Source organism: Coloeus monedula (assembly GCF_965178545.1).
Source record: "Coloeus monedula genome assembly, chromosome: 2".
In the NCBI taxonomy this organism is placed as follows: domain Eukaryota; kingdom Metazoa; phylum Chordata; class Aves; order Passeriformes; family Corvidae; genus Coloeus; species Coloeus monedula.
The window spans coordinates 69,482,373-69,503,957 of record NC_138782.1 but is presented as its reverse complement, the minus strand read 5'-3'; the positions used below and the strand labels follow the sequence as shown (position 1 = coordinate 69,503,957).

The 21,585-nt window shown below is 37.0% G+C and overlaps 1 protein-coding gene across 5 annotated transcripts in view; it reads right to left on the bottom strand.

The window, feature by feature from the left end:
• Positions 1-21,585, bottom strand: part of FAM184A (family with sequence similarity 184 member A) — a 74,236-nt gene that overhangs the window by 30,029 nt on the left and 22,622 nt on the right. For all 5 annotated transcript variants that reach the window (XM_082276690.1, XM_082276692.1, XM_082276691.1 and 2 more), the window contains exons 2-7: positions 15,628-16,482; positions 12,456-12,591; positions 9,261-9,442; positions 8,426-8,623; positions 5,059-5,181; positions 1,152-1,313 (exon numbers count right to left, since the gene is read on the bottom strand). In XM_082276690.1, coding sequence (XP_082132816.1) covers positions 1,152-1,313; positions 5,059-5,181; positions 8,426-8,623; positions 9,261-9,442; positions 12,456-12,591; positions 15,628-16,482 — 1,656 coding nt within the window. The remainder of the gene's footprint in view (positions 1-1,151; positions 1,314-5,058; positions 5,182-8,425; positions 8,624-9,260; positions 9,443-12,455; positions 12,592-15,627; positions 16,483-21,585) is intronic.

The window sequence follows — 21,585 nt, the reverse complement described above, 5'->3', positions numbered from 1 at the left end:
CCTCTAAATTGAATTAATACTTTTTGAAATGAGAGCTTTTCTGCCACATTTTGATATATTTTAAAATCTGTTAAGATAAATGTAATTGCTAGTCACCTACTATATATGAATGTTTAAATGTTTTAATAGGTGAAGAGAGCAATACTCGTTCAGAAGAACATTTAGCGACATTATAAAAAATACAGAGGAAGTAATAATCTGTAATATTGTGCACCTCTAATGACTGTAGCTGAAAAAAAAAATATACCAATATCCTGTTTCAGGCTGGTTTTGTTAAAAAAAATATGAAAACAGGCTCAGTGAAAAAAAATTTTATAATATTTGCTGCTCTACTTCAAACACCTCTTGTGATCTTGCAAATGTACATTATTTACTGCGGAAACAAAAATGAAATATTTACCCAGTGCTGCAGTCAATGAGCTATTGACAGACTAACCGATAGTTCTATTTCCATCTAAGCCAATTAAAATGACAATACATTTCTGCCTAGGCAAATTAATTGCTTAATGATATAAAGTGGTCACACTTTCGAAGTGACAGTCTCCAAACTTTCAAGATATCATAGCACATACCTAAAAATTATTCTCAAATCTTTACTGAAATCCTAAATTCGAGCCTGAAATGAAGACTGTGTCCATTATCCAAGGAAAACATGGCATAGAAGTATTCAAAAAACTCATCAAAAAGGTTTCTGTGAATTCCAGAGCTAGTAAACTCTGGACCTTGTTTTGCATCAGGACATGAACTGTCTGGAATTGCAAGTGTTAACTCATACCCTTTCATGAAATTCTATTAAAACTCTGAAAATACTTTGTATGTAGTTTTGGCAGCTACAATTTACATTAACCACACAAAGATATGCTTGCAGCACTACATGTTAAATACTAAAATTGTTCTGAAAACAAAAAACACCCACTCCAAAACAACCAACTAATAAAATAAAATTTTAAAAAACCAAATCCCAAACCAACCTATCCTATTTTCCATTTTTTAAACTCTCTGCTTGAAATAGAAATCTCTTCTTTGATGAAGCCACATTAAGCTCCTTCTATCAGGTGTACACTGTAAAACACTTCTAGCCATTTTAAAAACAGGACCAAGGATTGCTGTGACCATGCTTTACACAATTTATTCTCCAACAGCACGGTTACCTCAACACTATACAGTGAATCTGTGGTCTCTCGCAGTCTTGCTCTAGTTAATTCCAGCTCTTTCTGGAGTATTTCCTGAGCTTCTTGAAGACTGGAGATGTGTCCTTCCGCAGTCCCGAGGCCTTGCTCACTTTTTCGTACTAGGTCTTGCAGACGACACACCTGCGACGTGACAAAAAAAGCTGTAATTTCCATGATTATTGCTAATGGCAGCCAAGCCATCCTGGTGTTTCCTGGTGTTTCCTAATTCTGATCTAGACAAATTTTTAGTTGCACTGCCTGTTCTCTGTTAGTATCACTTAATGCTTCTGTATTTAAAAACAAATTCCTGTAATATTATAAAAACAAAGACTCAATTAAAGGATTTTTACAAGTAAAAAAAAATATATCCAATGTGTGTTTGATGCACATTGCAAAGAAAGGGGCTGCATAAAAGACCTGAAATTGCCTGTAACTTTACCATGAAAAAGCATGTTTTAAGCAAATTAATGAGAAATATTTCAAAATACATAAACTGTAATCTAATATATAACTTAACTTGCGCTGGGGTTTAAGTTTCTCTGTTTGCAGATTGCTACCTGTCCAGTCTGTTTAAAACTCAATCTAACACCTGTAGAGTATAATGTAATAATTTCCTTAACTGCTATGCAACAATACTCTTTTTTTTTCTGCCTGTTCGTGCTTCAGCTTCTCATCTGTAAAATGATGATACTATACTTCTTTGCTTCAAATAAAAATATGAGGGACTGAACATAGTTCACCAGCTACAGGAAAGAAAAGCTTTTTAGGTATGTAGGTTGGAAAAACAGAAAAATGGGAGGCAGGGAGTAAGAAAGAACAGCAGCTAATTGGAAATGCATTGTTTGCAGAAGCAATAGTCTATGCTATTGCCTTTGTATGTTGAGATAAATTCATTCACAGAGGGACAAGTGTCCCAACAAAAGACTAGCCTCTGGTTTACAAGCATGGACAGGTAAGAATTATAACCACTCTTCCTTTGGAAGAAGGAATAATTAGAAAAATTTGTTAGAATAATTACATACAAATACTGCTTATAATACACACAGAGACAACCTATGAAGTGTTTAAAAAGAGGAACTCCTCCTTTCCTCTCAGAAAGGAATCCAAAATTTCTTTGGCATGAGAGATTTCAGTGAAAACCTCCACAAACCTGAGCATTTGTCTCTGAGCTCCTTTGAGTTATATTCAAAACAACCGATAATTCCCTACAAAGCACTGCTACCTGAAGGAGAATCCCTACAAGAAAAACTGCCCCCAAAATTGGTATCCTGGCAGTGCACTGCTATCTATGTATCTGATAGTAGCAAACCACTTGCATCAATATGAATAGCAGTCCTGTAGATCTAAAGGATATGGGAGCAGGCAGGATTGCCACTCATAGGGCTTAAGATAAATTCTGCTGTTGACAAAGCAATGATAGAGGCTGTTTATAATGACCTTTAGTAACACCATCAGAAATCCTTTGCATGGAGACAGCAAGTCCTTAGATGACTGTGCCAAGTAACACAAACATATCATTCTAAAAGGCCTTGGCTGGTCTACAGTGAAAGGAAACAAACCTACAGCCAGCCTCATCCTGAGACACGTGAGAAAGCCACTATCTTGACTTAACCCAAACTCTCAAAAAAATCACTGGCAAATATTTAAGATTACACTGCTCTTAAATAGCTTAGCACTAGAAGCAAGCCTAATGAGGCTTCAATCTTCTCTCATCCTTTAGCTAAGATAATTGCCACCAGAAAGTCTGTCAAAAAGAAAAGAGGATGGCATGGGTTCAAAAGCAGCTTTCTCAGCAGGGAAGATAGAACTAAGCTAGCATCCAGAGAAAGTAATAAATACAAGCCTACTGTTAAATGACTTCTGTAACTTAAAGCAAACCAAAAAAAGGAAGCAACATAACATCTAAGCTAATGATGTGTCAAACAAATCACAGGGAAGTTTTTCTAGGTCAGTGAAGGCATTGAGAAACTGTTATTAGTTGTCAATAGAGATCTAAGGGTAAGCTGTGGTTGTAAGTGAAGCATTTCTTTCATGTGCTCAAGATAAACATAGTAATGAAATAAAACATATCTCCTCTGTACTACATGGAGTGGATTTACAGACCAAGAATTTATTGCCTGTATGCTTTCTCTCATTCTTTCACTATGCAAAATATACTGTATTACATTTATCTTGGCATAGGATTGTATATAAACTCAAATATTGGACAGCAGCTGGACCTAGTTCCCTATTTTAGTCTCCTATTACTCAGCTATGCCTCTGTTTGGTTAATTCAGTGTTCTGATGAATTTCCCAAGCCTGAATTTGATAGCAGGTGGATAACAAGAACTCATTCTTAAAACATTTGAAGTTATTTCCTTCAGGGAAGGAGAAAGTTTATTGCTCATGAATGCAAGAGAGATTGATAAAGAATAACTAAATTTAAGCCTACAGTGTTAGATGATGATAGAATGACAATAGTGCTCTACTCAGATCTAATCCAGCAACAATGAAAGTTAACATACAACACACCAGTTAAAGCTAAAAAGAAATAACTAAACTTCCTGTAATTTTGAACTGAAAAATAAAGCTGTGTATGATGTTGTTAACATACATAACAAATACATCATATTTTCATCAATTTGAATGCAGGGGAGCATACTGTTAAAAGAGCAAGTGCAGTTCCAGCTTAAACTTGCACCTTCTCTAAGTTCTGAAGCAAAGATACTGGCAACCCTCAGGAGGAAGAACAGCCTCCTGTTTAAACAGGTACCCACAATTGACTGATCAGCAGAGCTGCTGAACTCTAAAGGTGGGAGGTCTAGCTACTCTGGTAATGTGTAATCTCTGGCATACCCATCTATCTGGTAGGTCCTACTCTGAAAGTATAAGTTAATATATATTTTCAGAATATATACCTTATTATATAATAATAAAATACATTATAATGTATATTAATATAGTAATACAGCAATATGTTATTGATAGAGTAATATATAATATATTAACAAATAAAATCTACAATAAATTAATCTATACTTTTGGAAGGGCAGCCTTCCCCACTTAGTATATTAAAAACAGGCAGGCTTTTTTCTTAAGCTAGGTTAGCATTTGTGCAATTTGCAAGTCACCAGAATGAGACACCTGCTCTCTCAATGTTGTACAGCATAGAAAACAGTAATGAAAAATGTTGCTGCAAAATAATACTTAAATTCATGTTTAAGTCTCACTTAAAGCACACACTGAAATCATACATAGGGCTTGCTAAACAATAAAGCTGATGAGTATTTTCTTGAAACATGAAAAAAGTTCCAGAGAAAAATGGGTTGATGTTCTTGGTATCAGTAGAATGTACTTCTAGGTTTAAAAATACTGTATTATGAAAAGGTGGTGATTTCCAACTAAAAGAAATTAAGACTGTCTTGAGATATGATACATTTAACATTGATAGCATATATCAAGACATAGCAAATAATCTGGGTTTTACTAAAAGTATTTCGCATCATCTTTTGATGAAAATACATGAAGATGATTTGTAAGCCAGGAAACTGACCAGAATTTATGTTAACCACAAGCCATATGGGTTTAAATAGAGTTAATTTTCCCTCTCTCCTGACATATTTTGTGTAGAGGTCTGTGTACCTAATGAGAAGATAAAAAGAATTTAAAATAAAGAGCTGTTTATATCAGCTGTTTACTACCTCCATCTCTCTTGCTTCGTTAATTTTGTGAAGGACAATAAAATCATTGCTCAGAAGCATCAACTAACTTGCCATGTTTTAAGAATACTCCGCTCTAAACAGAAATAAGGCACTAAACACTCAACAGCACAGTCCTAGACCTGTCCTGGAGTCTAAGCTCACTATTGATGAAATGTGGTAGCAGAAACAAGTAAGTTAACCCTTGCCTCCTGATTGGCAGAAGTCAGTTTCGTTGTCAGGTCTTCCTTCATGTTTTCCAGCTGCTGTCGGAGCTGATTTTTATCATCCTCCAAATGCAGCTTCTCCTTCTCAAACTGCTGCTCCAACTCCTTCAGAAACAGGCAGGATGGAAGAAATATTAAATACATGCCATACAGTCACTGCAAAGTACAGGTCTACCATACGGAAATTATTCTAGTTGGCATAAATACTTGTCATCTCAACCCTTTCCTTAAACTGTTACAGCACAAATATCTATTTCCTTTTATAACGGATGTCTTCATTTTTCAGTTTATTTTATAATCTAACATCCTTGATTAATCACGAAATAAAGACAAACAGGACTTTCCTCTCAATTACTTCTCAATTATCAAAAGCTTTAAAACTGTATCTACTTTCACAGTTTTTCAATCTGAGTTCAAAGAACAACTTTTCATTTTTTACAAAATTACACTGATAAATCTGCATGTCATTCAGTCTTTACCCATCTATTTCCCACAAATAATCCCCACAGGAAATAGTAAATCTTAAAATCCAGATTGAGCTCTGTGAAGTTTTTCATCATGTTACAATAAATGGAAAAAAAAGCCCCACACCATATATCTATAAAATTTATGTAGAACCAAAAGAGATCAACAATTAGTTTTCATGTTTAACTATATGGAAAGAATCAAGTAACAGCCCTGTTTTCATTCAACCTTTATAGCGTAATAGCCAAATTCTCAAAATAACTGCTGCATGAATTATATTCTCTTACATGAGCCTATGTTATGTGCATGTGTATATATATATAAATGGTAAAAACTTTTAAATTTTTTAAGGAAAATTACAAATTTATACTTCAGCTTTAGTAATATTCAGAATACATTTTCAGAAGAACAATTTCTTTCATAAAATACTTTAAAGGAAACATGTTAAAATTGAGAACTTTATTACGTATTTCAGTGGAATATACTATATAACTTATAATACCACAAGAAAATTAAGGTTGCCAAGCAAGATGCTCCAGAGTCATGCCATACAAGGCTTCAAGGTTTTCTATGGAGCTCTTAACTCCTTCCTAGAGGCTCAGCTGAAATGCAAGGCTTAGCATTGATTCAGTGCCTTTGTGTAGACCTGGGATCAGGTTTCTGAAAAATCAGTAATATCTCAGAAACAGCCATGAAAATACATAGACCAGAGCCAGCCTGAAACAAAAAGTACAACTGAAGGTATCAGTAAGACTGGGGAAACAGGGAGGAAGAACTAGAGTATTAAAGAGGAAAACCAGTCATGAAAAGGTATGAAAGTCTAAGGAAACCCAAGGTTTCCTGCTGCAAGACAGCAATGTAGTGTTATCCAGCCAACTCCAAGAAGCAACAGAGGCCAAGCCTTCCTCATCCAAACCCAGAGACGCCTCAAGTGTTTTGTGGGGAGTGGTAAGCACATTAGGCACACTAAGCAGCTTGTTATTTCTAGCACTGCTTTAGGGTATGCAGTAGGCAATGAGTAATTTCTGCGTACACTGCTTGCACGATCTCCTCATTCACGGTAGAAGTTGGACAGAGTGACAAAGCAGAGGGTTACACTCAGTAACACATTACTGAACAACCTAACTGAACAAGTGCCTGCCTTCCTCACTGGGTCCACATGAGTCAACATGTGGGATAAATGCTCCTTGCTCAGTGAAGCTTGACCAATTTGTCTTGCTCATGCTGAAATCTGCTGTCTGCAAAATTCCACTGGTGCTATTTAGACCCTATTCTGATATCAGAGTAATTATTTTTCTGATGATACTTGTCAGTACAGCTGTGCAGTACTGCAAAATTATTAGCAACTCTATTTTCATGATCCTCCTGATGCCATTTTTACAGCTCATTTTATAGATGGAAACATTGAAGCAAAAAGAAATGTTTGAGCTATTATTTGACTCCTACTCTAATTCTGCTGAATTCTCTTCTGTTTCACAGATGCATTTCCCAGGCTTCCAGTCCCAATGAATCCTCATGTCTTCTATCCCAAGGCTCTTGGTACCATGCTTCTTCCTCATACAAAATTCAACTCTGCTCTGCATTTAAGCCTGACTGTTTTCTTCCTTGGATTATTTGATCACCACATGCCTTGGTGAGACACGTTTGACAGAGGAGACAGTGGTTAAGATTTAAGATCAGTGAAATCTGATTAAGATTGACCGAGATCTTGATCCTAACATCTTTTCATATTTAGTTTTTCCTTGTTAAAATCATTTCACATTTCTCACACTTACAGAGGTGTTCCCTATTTAAACTAATTTAACAATTTAAGGAAAAAAAAAAGTTTGTGATCTCCTTTTGTTTTATTCTCCACATTATTTTAATAACAAACAAAACAAAAGAAAAAGAACCCCACATCTTACTGAAATAATAAGAAAAATATACCCAGAAACCCTAAGAGACATTGTCTTAATAACAGGCATGTTTAAAGTTGCAAAGAAAAGTAAACCTGAAAGATCAGATGCACATATATCTCTGAGAACTATTTCAGTTACTGGGTAACAAAAAATATTTTGGATTTATTAAAAATTGAACTAAGAAGCAACATACTAGGAGAATAATTTACAGAAACAAACCCAGGCTGTCTGAGATGCACGTCACTAACTACAACTATGCTCCTTGGTATGTTTCCTGTGAATACATCAAGAGGAGTATAACAAGGCCTTGAATTAAACAATTAATCTTTGTCTGTATTTCCTGTGTAAGGCAAAATTTGTATTTAATGCACATACAATCAGATTAGGAAATAGTAACTCAAAAATGTGCCTCTCATTCTGAGAAAGAAAAGGCCAATTTTGTGAAACAAGAGAAAAGCCCTTCAGTTTCAGGATTTCAGTCAAAGGTAAATGTGTAGCTGCTGGAGAGTGAGTTGCTATACAGTACATAATTTTATGATGCAAGCTAGGAAGACCTCTTGTCATCTTCTGAGTACACATATAGCCAAGTCCTAATAAAGTATCTTTTTGTACTTCTAGACTGTCAATGAAAATTTTAAATAAATGCTATAATAATATTATCTTTCATCTCCTTCAGAAGAACTGATCTTGATATACCAACCCTTCTGAATATGGGTCAGAAATCCTGGGAAAACAGAACTACAATACTTGAAAATACATTTGTATAAATTGAGAATTTCTGTTCCATATTCAGACAAATGACAGTATAAGCGTTTGCTTGGAGTTTTTTTCCCAAGGTATTTGTTATTTTTCTAAAGCCTAAGCAGTTTCTCCAGAGGCCTGCAGGTAATTCCAAATTAAATTTGCCATAAAACAAAACCATGCAGTACAAGATGCAAACTGTAACAGTTGCTTTTTGTTTGATTACTAAGAAAATATGAACATACCATCTGCAGTTTCTTCTTATCCTTATTAGCATTACTGTGTGCAGCCTCAATTGCAGTATGGTGTTTCCATGCTAGTTCTTCTAAGGTCTTGGAATGAGCCTCCTTTAACTGTGCAGCCTCTCCTTCTAATCTTGCTTGTAATTTTACCAGCTCCTTCTCATAATATTCACGTTGTGTTTCCCTTGCTTCATTTACTTTCTATAAAGTACAGGAAAAGAAAATTATTCAATGGAAAAAAATCTGAACAGTAGGAATAAAAAAAAATACAAAAACATTACTGATGACATAAAACTGCAAAAACCTAACTTTCATATAAAAAAATTGAGCAAACACTAAGCACTGGCTACATGATTCAGTAACCAAAAAGCTAATTTAAAAAGATCCATGCAAAACAATACATACTTACTAAAAACCTAATTTTTCCTCTATTTAATCTGGGAAAACAAAAATTTGGTATCAAGCCTATGGAGAATTTCTGTTTAGTATTTTCAAACAATGTTCAATGTATTTTCAGCAAATGGCATTTTAAACTGTTCTTTAATTATTTCACATTGTTCTTCCTCAGACAGTTTAGATACTAGGTATATACACACAAGGTCATAAATCAAATGAAATTGTTAAAAGATTGTCCAAAGCAGTCTGAACATCTAATCTGACTTCCCTCTAATCTCACTTTACACTCTACATTAGTCATTCTTTGTTGCTGCATGAGATATACTTGAAAGATACCGGTCCTAGTCCGGTCATATCAAATAAAAATTAAAGCATAATTGTTTTTTCAAGAGAATCCTAGGTTTTTTGATTTTATTCAACTAAAGCCAATAAGCTGTTTAACCTTCTCCAATGCCAGAATTTGCTGCCTTTGTCGCTCATCCAGACTCTGTGTTTTGCTTTGTAATAAATTTCTTTCCTCTTCCAGCTGGGACAATTTTTCCTTTAATCTAGACTTTTCTGATTCCAAGTCTCTGATCGTAACTTCTTGAGTCATTTGAGTAGCTTGAAGCATTCCAATGTGACCTAAAAACAAAACAGCTCTTTAAAACCTCAAAGCATTGGTTTCATGCAATTGAAGTGCACATTCATATTCCAGTGATAGTACAAATCTGGTGGAAGCTTGCATATGGATCTCCCTTGTCTTCACTGCAATATTTATCTTCCTCTCCACTTCTCAGTTGTTTAGTTTTATTGTAAAATGCCCAACAACAGTAGAGCACTTGGTGCCGAAGCTCCTTTCATTTCAATTTTCCTTGTTCCAAGTTGCATATTGACTACCAAAGGAAAGCAGAAGGTGGCAATTCAAAGAACACTGAAGAACTTATCCCACCTAAACCTGCATATTTCTATCCTACAATAAGATACACAACAGAAAGCAGAACACTGATGTCTAAAGATAAACATGTCATTGTTTTATCAAACTCATAATTCAGCTGGCATAGTAGATACACAGCTTTATCTGCTGTAAAACTTATGGAATTATACTTTATTTTGCTGAAGGAATATGATTAAAAGATGTAACTAAACTGTCTCTATAGTAAAGTATTATCTAAATCCTTCCAGGTTGGAGGCCTCCTTTTAATTTCTTTATATATATTTTTGAAAAAACAAACAAACAAAAGAAGCAAAACTTCAAACTACACAATATAATCATCTGTCCTTCACATAACCAGTTGACAAAGGTTTGTGACTTCATAAATTTCTGTCTGTTCTTCTTGATGTGTATCTGTATTACTGTAGGTAACTGACTAACGCAGTGAAATTTCTTTTATTTTGGGAGAGGCTCTGGGGTGAATAGAAGACTGTTTTGAAAAAGAGGATGCTTCTAACTTAGTTCAACTAAAAGATGAAAGGTATTGTTTACTCAGAATAATTTTTTACTGGTTTTTGTAATCTCAGTTTCTAGGAAACTTTGTTGTTTCCCCTCTCATTTTATTATAACCTTCAAAAATGACAGATTTAATGACAGTTCAGTTTTAATAACAGTATTGCTTTTAAATTTACGTTACTAAGAAATAGCTAAAGAAAGCGGACTATATGCTGTTTCTCACATGACAAAATCACTGAGCTTCATGATTCATTTCCATTTGTCGTTAAAAGCAAGATGTGCCAAAAAGGAAACTGTTTTAGCCTTTGTTGCCTTCTCTTCAGAGAAGGGCCATGAGACAGACAATGAAATTCAGAAATTAAAAATGCCTCAAAATTAATAACAATTTCATTAAAAATGCACACCTCTAATTGTACTAAGCCCTGAACAATTCTAAAAATAATTTCAACATTTTTGTTTGTAAAACTGAAAACTGAAGAAGAAAACTTAGGATAATGGGTATGCTTAGGTTCTTAGTACCATTTATAAAAAATCCTTATTTCAAAGTTCAGCCATTTAAGAAAGGTATTTTCAAAGCCAGAATTTTATAATCTAACAAGGATAATAATACAAGAATTTTCAGTTTGTTAGGAGGTATGTCATATATGTATTATTGTAAGCACACACACACACACACAGATGTAGAGCTTTTGTCCTAGCAATACCAACACACAAGACAGGTTTCCCATTGCTCATGCTCTACATAAAAGATATGAAATGCAGCAGTTTCCTTACAAGCTGGAAATCTCAGGATAAATGGAAGAAGAATATATTAAATGCCCAAAAGAGACTCAATAATGTTCTAAACTTGCAATATGATGAGTAAACATTCTTTATGGTAATTAAGTATGAGAATTCAGTTTCTTTGAGGCAGGATTTTTGGCAGTGTGAGCTGAAAACCAAGGAGATGGCAGTGGGCCAGTGTCAGAAGCCATTTCCAAACAGGCTGGCAACCAATTACATCACATGGCAATGGCTGTGGCACCACTCCTAACAGGGATCCTGGTTCTTGTTGGGCAGCGATGCGCTGTAAAACAAAGATGTACTGCTGACAGCGCCACTGAGCTTGGCAACAGCACAGACACACTGGGACTTCGGGTAAAGCAGAAAACCTCGGTGCCAGAGGAGACCAGGGCTGGCCTCAATCACAGGCTAGCTGACTCCATGCCATCAGTAATACAGACAAACAGCCTGGGTACTTATTTCCACTACATTTGGGGCAGCCTGGTAAAACCCTCCCATGCTTCTGCCTAAGCAATGAAACAGCAACAGCTTTAGAGCACATGAGAACAGGGTTCATGAGGTTTTTCTATGACTGCCTCACAAAACACCTTTTGGAGGGTCAGATTCCCATTTTACATAATCTCAGCAGCAAGCCTACTCCTTTTAGCTCTTTGATTTAATAGGACCTTGTAGTCTTAGGCTCCTGCTGGCCGCTATATTGTTCCAACATACCGCCTAGACTGTTCCTGGGCTTGTGCTAATTTGTGTGGAAAACAATCAGGAATTGCTATAATTGGTCTAGTCAACCAGGCCCTTTTTTAACCCCAAGACCCTACCTATTGTATAGTTGTCAAAGTTCAAGTACTGGGGCCATGCCCTACCACTGCAGAGTTCACTAGGGAGACAATGCCAGAGAGAAAAGAAACCTGCATGTGTACAGTCAGGTCTTAAACTAACTTTTGTGTCTTTCCACACGCCAGCAACTACAAAGGAACAAAGAAAACAGCTATAGAGAAAACTTTAAGGGATTTATTATTCAATAAGCTGCAAATCTTCTGACAGTAGGTATAAAGCAAAGTACCACAGAGTCAGCAAAAAGAAAAGACAAGTGAAAAAAGGTGGAAGAACAGGAAGCATGTCTCAGTGACTATGTGGAGAACAGATACAGAGCAGAATTGTTCTGTATAAGTGCACTTCCAAGGCCTGGAAGATATGTACATGCCATACAAAGTACACCATTCGGACAAATAAGTACAGAAAAAAGGAAATTCAGGACAATGCATGCGAGAGCAAAAAAAGTTAAAAAAACCCCAAATCTTGGAAATTTCTATGGAAGGCATTAAACAGTCTTTAGGCACTCTAAACCTGCATGAGGGTGACAGAAAAAGGAAAGGCTAGAATAAAAGGATGAAGTTCATTTCCAGATTAAGTTACTGACATACATACTGGCTTTGAGAACAAGATCAGTGGCCTGCTGCTGTAAGCGCTCTCTAGCAGCTGCGAGCTCGCTTTCCACTTCTTTGTGTTTGCTTAACAATGACATCTCCTCCTCCTTCACATCATCTAGCTGTTTTTGAAGAACCTAGAGGAAACACATAATACCTGTTACCATCATATATAATCATGTAGATTTAAATGAGCATTAGGTTAAAAGGTACAGAAGAGACCTTTCAGCAAACAATTTTTATTCACACAAAAGCTGAAATAGTGTAATATTATTGCCATATTCATTGTGTATTATATGTAATGCTTCAAAAATATTTTTTGAAGAACAAGATAGTGGGTACATGGCATGACAGTAATGCATAAGAGAAACATGACAATGTTCAAAAAGGTATATGAAAAAATAAAAACTATAAAATGTTCCACAGAGTTTGGGGGTCAGTTTTAGAAACGTGATTTCCAGTATCTGAGAGTTTTTCACATTAAAGAATACATCATCTGTTCACAGCAGTTTATTGTTCTTCATTGCAACTCTGAGTGTTTACTACTGACTCAAATTAAGCTACACATGGAGATACATAAAATGAGAGCTAGGCAATTACTTAAATCAAATGTTCCCCAGGGGTCACTACTGGAACCAGCACTTTCTAGCATCTTTCTCAGCAACATGGGCAGTGGTATCGAGTGCACCCTCAGCAACTTCACTAATGACACTGAGCTGTGTGGTGCAGTCGACGCGCTGGAGGGAAGGGATGTCATCCAGAGGGACCTTGGCAAGCTTGAGAGGTGGGACTGTGCGAACCTCATGGAGTTCAACAAGGCCAAAAGCAAGATCTTGCAAGGGTCAGGACAATCCCAAGCACAAGTACAGGCTGGCTGGAGACTAGCCCTGGGGAGAAGGACTCTGGGATGAAAAGCTCGATATGACTTAGCAATGTGCACTCACAGCCCAGAAAGCCAATCAGATCTTGGGACGCATCAAAAGCAGCATGGCCAGCAGCTCACAGGAGGTGATTCTGTCCCTCTACTCTGCTCTTTTTTAGACCCCACCTGCTCTACTGTGTGTCTAGGTGTGGGGGCCCCAACCCAAGAAAAGCATGGGCCCGCTGGAAAAAGTCCAGAGGAGGCCACTAAGTCAATCACAGGGCTGGATCACTTCTCCTATCAAAACAGGCTGAAAGAATGCTCAGCCTGGAGAAGACAAAATTCTTGGGGAGACCTTCGAGCAGCCTTCCAGTATCTAAAGAAGGCCTAAAAGAGAGCTGGAGAAGGACTTTTGACAAAGAGATGTAGTGATAAGATGGGGGAGTTGCCTTAAATTGAAGGTTTAGATTAGATATTATGAAGAAATTCTTCCCTGTGAGGGTGGTGAGGCACTGCAGGTTGCCCCCAGAGGACTCCCCATCCCTGGAGGTGTTCAAGACTGGATGGGACTCTAAGCAAGCTGGTCTAGGGCAAGGTATCCCAGCCCATGGCAGAAGGTTTGGAGCTAGAGGATCTTTACTGTCCCTTCCAACCCAAACTATTCTATAGTTCTGTGATTCTAAACTTTTATGATGCTTTAAATCAGATGTACTGATTCACAAGAGCATATCTTGAATAGTGTAATGTGTTAACAGCCATGCAGGAAGGAAAAGAAAATACTGTTCTGTTTCAAAAGGAAATACAGATTTCTTATAATTCAAGTTACTGAAACAGTACAGAGTCATTTCAGAAACTAAAGCAGAAGAGAGAACTGGAGAAAACACTGTACAGGATGTGTAATGAAACACAATGTGTTGAGACTATGCATCTGATCACTTCATCCACAGTGTCAGAGTAGGACCTAACTTTAAAATCTGCTGCAGATACTGTACTAGGCTCTTCCTCTTCCTTGGGAACAAAATTCCTTTACCACAGGAATGATCAACATACAACTGGTTTCGCCTTCACCGCAGCTTTCCATAAACGCACCTCCTGAAGGGCCCTTGCAGAAGAGGAGATGTGTGATGAACTGACTGCAGGCCCCCTTCACTATCCCCCTGCATCAGTGTGAGGGAAAAGGTTAGAGAATTGGGAATAAGATTAAGCCCAGAAAGATGAAGGGGTAGGGAGAAAGTGCTCTTTTAAGATTTGGTTTTACTTCTCTTTATCCTCCTCTAATTTGATTGGTAATAAATTAAATTCCTTTTCCCCAAGTTGAGTCTGTTTAGCCCATGATGGTAACTGATGAGTGAGCTCTCCCTCTTCTTATCTCAAGTCAGAAGCCTTTCATTATCGTCTCTCTCCCCCATTCAGCTGACGAGGAGAGTGATAGAGCAGCTTTGGTGGGCACTTGGCATCCAGCCAGAGTCAATCCAACTAAATAAAACTGTGTTGGAGTTTAACCTGGTAAGCAGCTAAGTATGACAGTGCCACTTGCTCACTACTGCCAAAGTGGGACAGGGAAGGGAAATGGAAGGGTAAAAGTGAGAAAACTCGTGGGTTCAGATGAAGACAGTTTAACAGGTAAAACAAAAGCCGCACACACACAAGCAAAGTAAAACAAGGAATTCATTGACCACTTCCCATGGGCAGGCAGGTGTTCAGCCGCCCCCAGGAAAGCAGGGCTCCATCAGGCATAACAGTGACTTGGGAAGGCAAATGTCATCACTTCGAACATCCCCTCCTTCTCCCAGGTTTATATGCTGAGCATTATGCCACATGATGTGGAATATCCCTGCAGTCAGTTGGGGCCAGCTGTCCTAGAGGTGCTCCATCCCAACTCCTGGTACACCCCAAGCCTCCGTGCTGCTGGAATGGCGTGAAAAGCCAAAAAGACCTCGACTCTGTGTAAGCACTGATCAGCAATAATTAAACCATTCCTGAATTATCAACGTTGTTTCCAGCCCAAATCCAAAACATGGCACCCTTTAAGTTGCTATCGAGAAAATTAACTCTACCTGAGCCAAAACCAGTAACACACGGAAAATGTGCAGTATTTCAGTTGCTGCTTTTGAAAACATTGTTAATTAAACAAATAAATTTAAAATATATATAAATGAAAAAAAATTCAAAGAAGATGACGTGCAAGTATAAGTGATGGGAAATTAAGTTTACACACTCTAATAACCTCAACCTAGCAGCCACACAGAAAGATCATATCTATAGGAAAAGAAAATTCAAAGTCTTGGGAACAACATATCATCAGTCTCACCTGAACATTGTTTTCTGCGGTACCAAGAGCCACCTGAAGTTTTTGGCATTTTTCCCGTAGACTGGCAGCTTCATCCTGGACCATTTGCAATTCAGTTTTAAGCTTTCCCAGATTCTTCCGTAACATACTTTCCTGGTTCTGAAATTCTTTTCTTAGCTCCACTTCTTTCTCTTTGCAAGCATGTAGACTTTCTGCTGTAAAAAGCTGCGATCTTTTCAAAGAGTCAAGTTCATGTTCATAGAAGGACTGTGCTTTGCTGAGTTTGCCTTCATAGTCCTCAATGAGCTTTTTTCTTTCCAGCCTTAACTCTTCAACTTTACTGTTCAAGTCTTCCAGCTCCAGTCTATGCAATTCCTCTAGTTTCTCTTGCCCCTTACTTAAAGTAGCATTCTGACTCTGATGAGTCTTCAAAAGTTCTTGAATTTCAAGCCTGTGGGCAGCTTTTAAGTCTTCCAGAGCTGTACGCTTGTCCTTCTCATACTGTACTTGCAACTGTATGAAACTTCGTAGCCTTTCCTCAAATTTCTTTCTGATCTCTTCTACTTCCCTCGACATGGTCACTACACGTTGGACATGCTGAGCTTCTGCACAAAGCTGCATATCTTCAACTCTATCCTTATACGCTTCAAATTCTGTCAATGCCTGATGTTTCATCTTCTTGTGATCTTCCAGTGACTCTTCCAAAACCTGAATCTTTCTCTTGAGATCCATTTCTTCTGCCACTTTATTTTTATACTGCAAGATCTTCTCTCTGGTCTCTGCAAGAATTTGTTGGATTTCTTCCTCATGAGCTTCCTTAAGGGCTTGGATAGCTGCTTCATGTTCATCATTTTTAGTGTTCAAAGCATATATTACCTGAAAACATGAAATAATATTATATTAAGAGAAAAGGCATTCTGGTTATCTATTAAATCCTAAGAAAAACATACCTAGGTACTCTGAAAGCTACTTAACCAATATGGCTTGTTTTCATCATACAAATAAACTACCAAATGTTATTAAGGATGTAACTGCATAAGTGCCGTATTAGTCATGATATTATTATACATCCTGTAGAGTAGTTTTTCTGTTCTTAAATGCCTAATTTTCCTAATGAAAGCTTTCTTTATATCCATGTTCTTGCTGTAAATACACTGGCAGAAAAAAACACATTTAAAAATGCATTTTAAAACCCCCTGAATTTATTTAAAATAGTTCAAAGCACAGACTACAAAAAAAAAAATTGAACACAAGTCTTCCGTTAGAGAATAATACACAGAGTATATACCACAAGAAGAAATTAAACTGGAACAAAAACCATATCTCAAATCTCTCCTTTCCAAACACTACCTGTTCTTAAATATTTCATTTCAGAAACATCTAAAATGCAAACACTAGTTATTTTGGATTGTAAGCTTGATGGTTGCCCAGATACAATTTCACTTTTGACAGCTTATCTAGTAAGCATTCTGCGTATTCCAAGGTCTGAGGTCCCTCACTACATAAATTCACTGACTTCCCAGCAAGTAAGTCAGCTGAACAGAAAAGATCAGGGCAGGGCAGCCAGCAATCTGGGGAGCCCAGGGAGCTAAGCAGTTCAAGAAAGCTGTGAAAGCAGCCAAACCACCAGCATTCAATGAAAGTTTTAACATAACCAGATATGTCCTAAGGGATGTTTCAACTGCACCATAACATAGCAGATCATCTTGGTTTTTAACTAGGAAGTACAGAGAAGTATGTGTGTCTGCATCTGTGTGCATCTACCAATGAACAAACTACTCATGCAATGGTGGGGTTAATGCAATCTTTTGCTTCAAGAACTCCAGCAATTCACCCCACACTTCCTAAATATACAGGCAGCAGAGCTGTAAAACATCTGAACAAAAAAAATGTCTTCTGATCAGTATAACTTGTATATCTTAAAAATTAACAAGAAACAACAAAACTGAACAACAAAGAAGCAGCAGGGGATCTTCTTTTTTTCACTGAGGACAGAACCTAGACCAGTCCTCCAACAGCATTCAACCAGGCAACAGAGGAAGGTTGTGCCGACTTGCCCTCAAGGCTGGGAAATATGAAGAAGGCACAGAATTGCTCTCCTGACACCAAGCAAAAGCCTCTACACTGCAGACTAGGGAAAGTGTCTACAGTCTAGTGTTCAGATGAGCTACAAAGCTCAAAAGAGTTCTCATAAGTGAAAGAGCAGATTCAAGACTTTGGCCATGGTCTTCTTATGTTTGTTTGTTTGAACAAAGGTCCAGACACTTTACTCTAAATTTGATGCCTGAAATAACATACCCCATTCTGTTATGTGTGCCATAAAAACCCAAAAGGACAGATTCAGATTACAATAGAAAAGAGAAAAGAAAAAAGAAAAATGTTCTGAAACAGCATTAGATGTAAAAAACCCAAAACCCCCAGCCTCACTTGTCTTTATATAGCAAGGAATTAACTTAAAAATATCACAAAAACTTATTTTAATTCAATTTTTTTAAACATATGTACATGCTATTTAATGAAAGAGGAAAAAACATAGGTTTTATATAGGTTTGGCAACTTGTTTTTAGTACTACTTACATATCTGCAGGTATCAAGGACATTTTTGGCTTTCTTCTTCCCCAGATAAATAATTTTTTTTTCCCTATTTTGACAAGAGTTTCATGGTACAGAGACTCATAAAACTCTACCAAAACATTGCAAAAAATGACAACTAAACCACATGTACTTCCATTAGCAAAATCACATTGAATTTGAATTGAATCACATTGAAATGCCCTTCACCCAAGATTTCAACCTTTTATATTCTTATTGTCTTTGGTGACCCAACAGTAACTTCTGATCACAAAGCTTTCAACTCCCTCCTGTTACCAACAAACAGCTTCAGCTATTGGATCCCAAAGGTTTGTTTCCCTGTTGTTTTTACGGTGTCTAGTGTTCAACTTCCTTGTTCATATCAAAAATAACTTGAAAACAGAGGGTTTAGCATTTTTGTAAACGTTATGTGCACTATCTTGCATGAATAGGCCTTCGTTAGAGAAGCTGGACAATGCAGTTTAAAAGGTACTATAAAAAAAAATAAACCTCACACTTAGGATCAGGTCATTATAATCAGCACTTGCAGAACACTAGGTCAAATCCCACACTCAAAACAGCCCTTGACTCTTGTCCTTGTGCATAGAAGCGCCATGATGTTCTTCACTTCAGGCAGTGTTCCAGTCTCAAGTTCTGCAGCACTATGATCTGCAGAAAGTATAAATCATAAAGCATTTTCAAGGATATTATGATTTAGCAGTGGAAACCTCACTGAAAACTCCAAGTTAAAAATAAATCTATGTGCAATGCCACATTCAGAAGATATCTTTAAATTCTCATCATTGACTTGCTCCTTACTAAAAGCACTGAACAGCAACAAATTGAATTCAAATTCAAGCACGACTCATTCCCTAAATGAAGGGCATTGGTATCTCATGGGAAATGTAAAAATAAAATGCATGCAACTGAATGTTGCATCATAACATATGTCTTTTAGCAGCCTGAAATCCAGCTCCATCTAATTACTATAAACCTCAGTATTTTTAAAGAAATGGAATAGCTGTATCAGATTTTATCTTTGAGACTTCAATGCACTGTATTAATATAGGAACCCAGGGGAAAAAAGTCTGTACTAACTTAAGCAAAAGCAACTTCACAGCACTTCAACAAAATGCAAGCAGAAATCGAGTACCTTGGAGCAAATGAATAGACTTAAAGTTCTAGCTAAAATAAACAGCTCCTTCTCAAGTAAGTTTCTGAAAATTGAAAAGCAGTAAGATCGCAAACATTGGAGGTAGGTAGATAAAACAAGTTTTGCACTATTTTTAAATCAGAGCATGAACCCCTGCTAAGCATGCTTGTAAATGCTAAAAGTATGCTTTTAAAAACACCAAAAGCTTTTTTAGTACAACTGCATAATACTAAGAAGCATAAACTGCTTATTTGAGTAATTCATACTATTCCAGCTGTACTCTTAACTGCACATAGCAATGCTTATCACATTGCCATGCTTTACCGTACTTTCAGCCAGCGTATCATTTCAGAGGTACAGACAGAATCATACTCTATAAAGATACTGAGATTGCCAGCTAATACTTTTTATACAAAACAGTAACATAATTATTAATAAGAATCTACTGAAATACTGTGTGCGTTGGTCTGAAGAACCACTACAGAGTAAGTCAGTAACAGTAATCACCTTGTTATGCCAGTAATTATTGGACTGTTTAGTTATATTCTATGTGGTAAGGTGAAGCAAGTCAGTCCCTGCATTAGCTCTGGTGTTTTTAACTACATGGAATATGAACAGCAATTCCTGTTCCGCACTGTTTGTGGCTGAAAGATGAAAGTTTGGCTGAGGAATATTTTTTACCCCAAACCAGATGTTATGGTTTGGAAAGGTGACTGACTCTTTCATGGTCAGCTGTACTTTGGTCATCCGCTCCTGCCAGCAATTTAGTCATGACGGAATGCTTCTAATCACAAAGGTGTAATTCACCTTATTACTAGAATTGAGCGCAAGTTATTTTGCAGCACAGAAAACCATAGTCTACGACTCGATGAAAATATGCCAAAAAATGTACATGGTTCATTTCTCTAATTTTACATCAAAACAAGAGCTGATACCTAAGAGAAGAATACATCACCACACATCTTACACAAACATCAACCTGACTTTGGTAAACTTCCATTTCAGACTTGATGTGTGGATCCCTGGGTCAGAGCACTGTGTTCAGCCTTGTTCAGCTGCACTGTTGTGTGTTCCAGCTCTCCCAGGGTGCTGCTACCTGAACACCAGTCTGAAACACCAGAGCCTCAGGAGGCATCCCCAGATTTTGTCAGTGCTGCTTGTCTCTTGAAAGAACCACACAAGTACAGTGCCAACAAGAAAATGCTCGTGCATAACCAGCTAGTGATTTGGAAGATGTCTGATCTAACCTTGCTCTCTGTGGGTAGAACAGAAAGTTAGTTATAACTCAGGTAAGAGCTGGTACACACAGGAAGTAGTAAGATATACTGAGAAACAGTAAAAAGTGCAGCAGGTTGCAAACAGAAAAGTTCAGTCTACAAAATCAACAAGAAACATTAAAAAAAATTGCAAGCATTATCATGAATTAATTTTATATAGAAATGTCTCCTCTGTGATAGCCCCGAACAATCATATCTTTTTTGCTACAGTGAGTATTGCATTAATTTTTCCCCTTTTCTTCCTGTTGGTCAAATAATGTCAAAAAATGAGATGTATGTTATATTTAAGCGCTTAAAATATATATCTTATGATCAATTTAAGACAAAATAAAATAACCAAGTTAATACCCAGAAAAAGTTTGTTTTACAGGACTAATTTCTTCTCCTTAGTACATTATAAGAATACAGGGATACAGGAAAGTACTTCAAAGCCACTTAAAACAGCCTTTCCTAAAAGCTGACCACAATCACAGAGTAGAGACTTAAAAATCCATTACTACATACAAAAGTAGACACTTATAACAAAAAAAATCCAAACCTCAAAACCCAAGTATGCCCATCTTTCTCATTTTTAAAATTTCAATTAAAAAAACCCATCCATTTATCTAGAAAGATCTTTTGCTCCCTTATGAAATCTCACAAATAGAAGATGCTCTGTCAATCAAGGTCTTTGTGTTGCTGATAACAAAAACAGAAACAAGTGAAGAAATTTAGGCCAGGATTTCTTAGACATCACAGAAAAGGTGGAAGGAAGACACTTGTTCTTCAGCTATCTGGTTCACTGCAAGTCTATCTAAATACCTGGGCCAGTGCATTAAGGGCACAGCACAATGAGCAGGGAAGGGACAAATATGGTCTGCAGCTGTAAAAGGAGTGTCCCCTGCCAACAGCATCTCCTCCAAAAGGGCTGGTCTAACTATACCAGTCTTCCTTTGAAATAAAATCCACAGAGGGCAAGAGCTTGAATTTTTTTTCCCT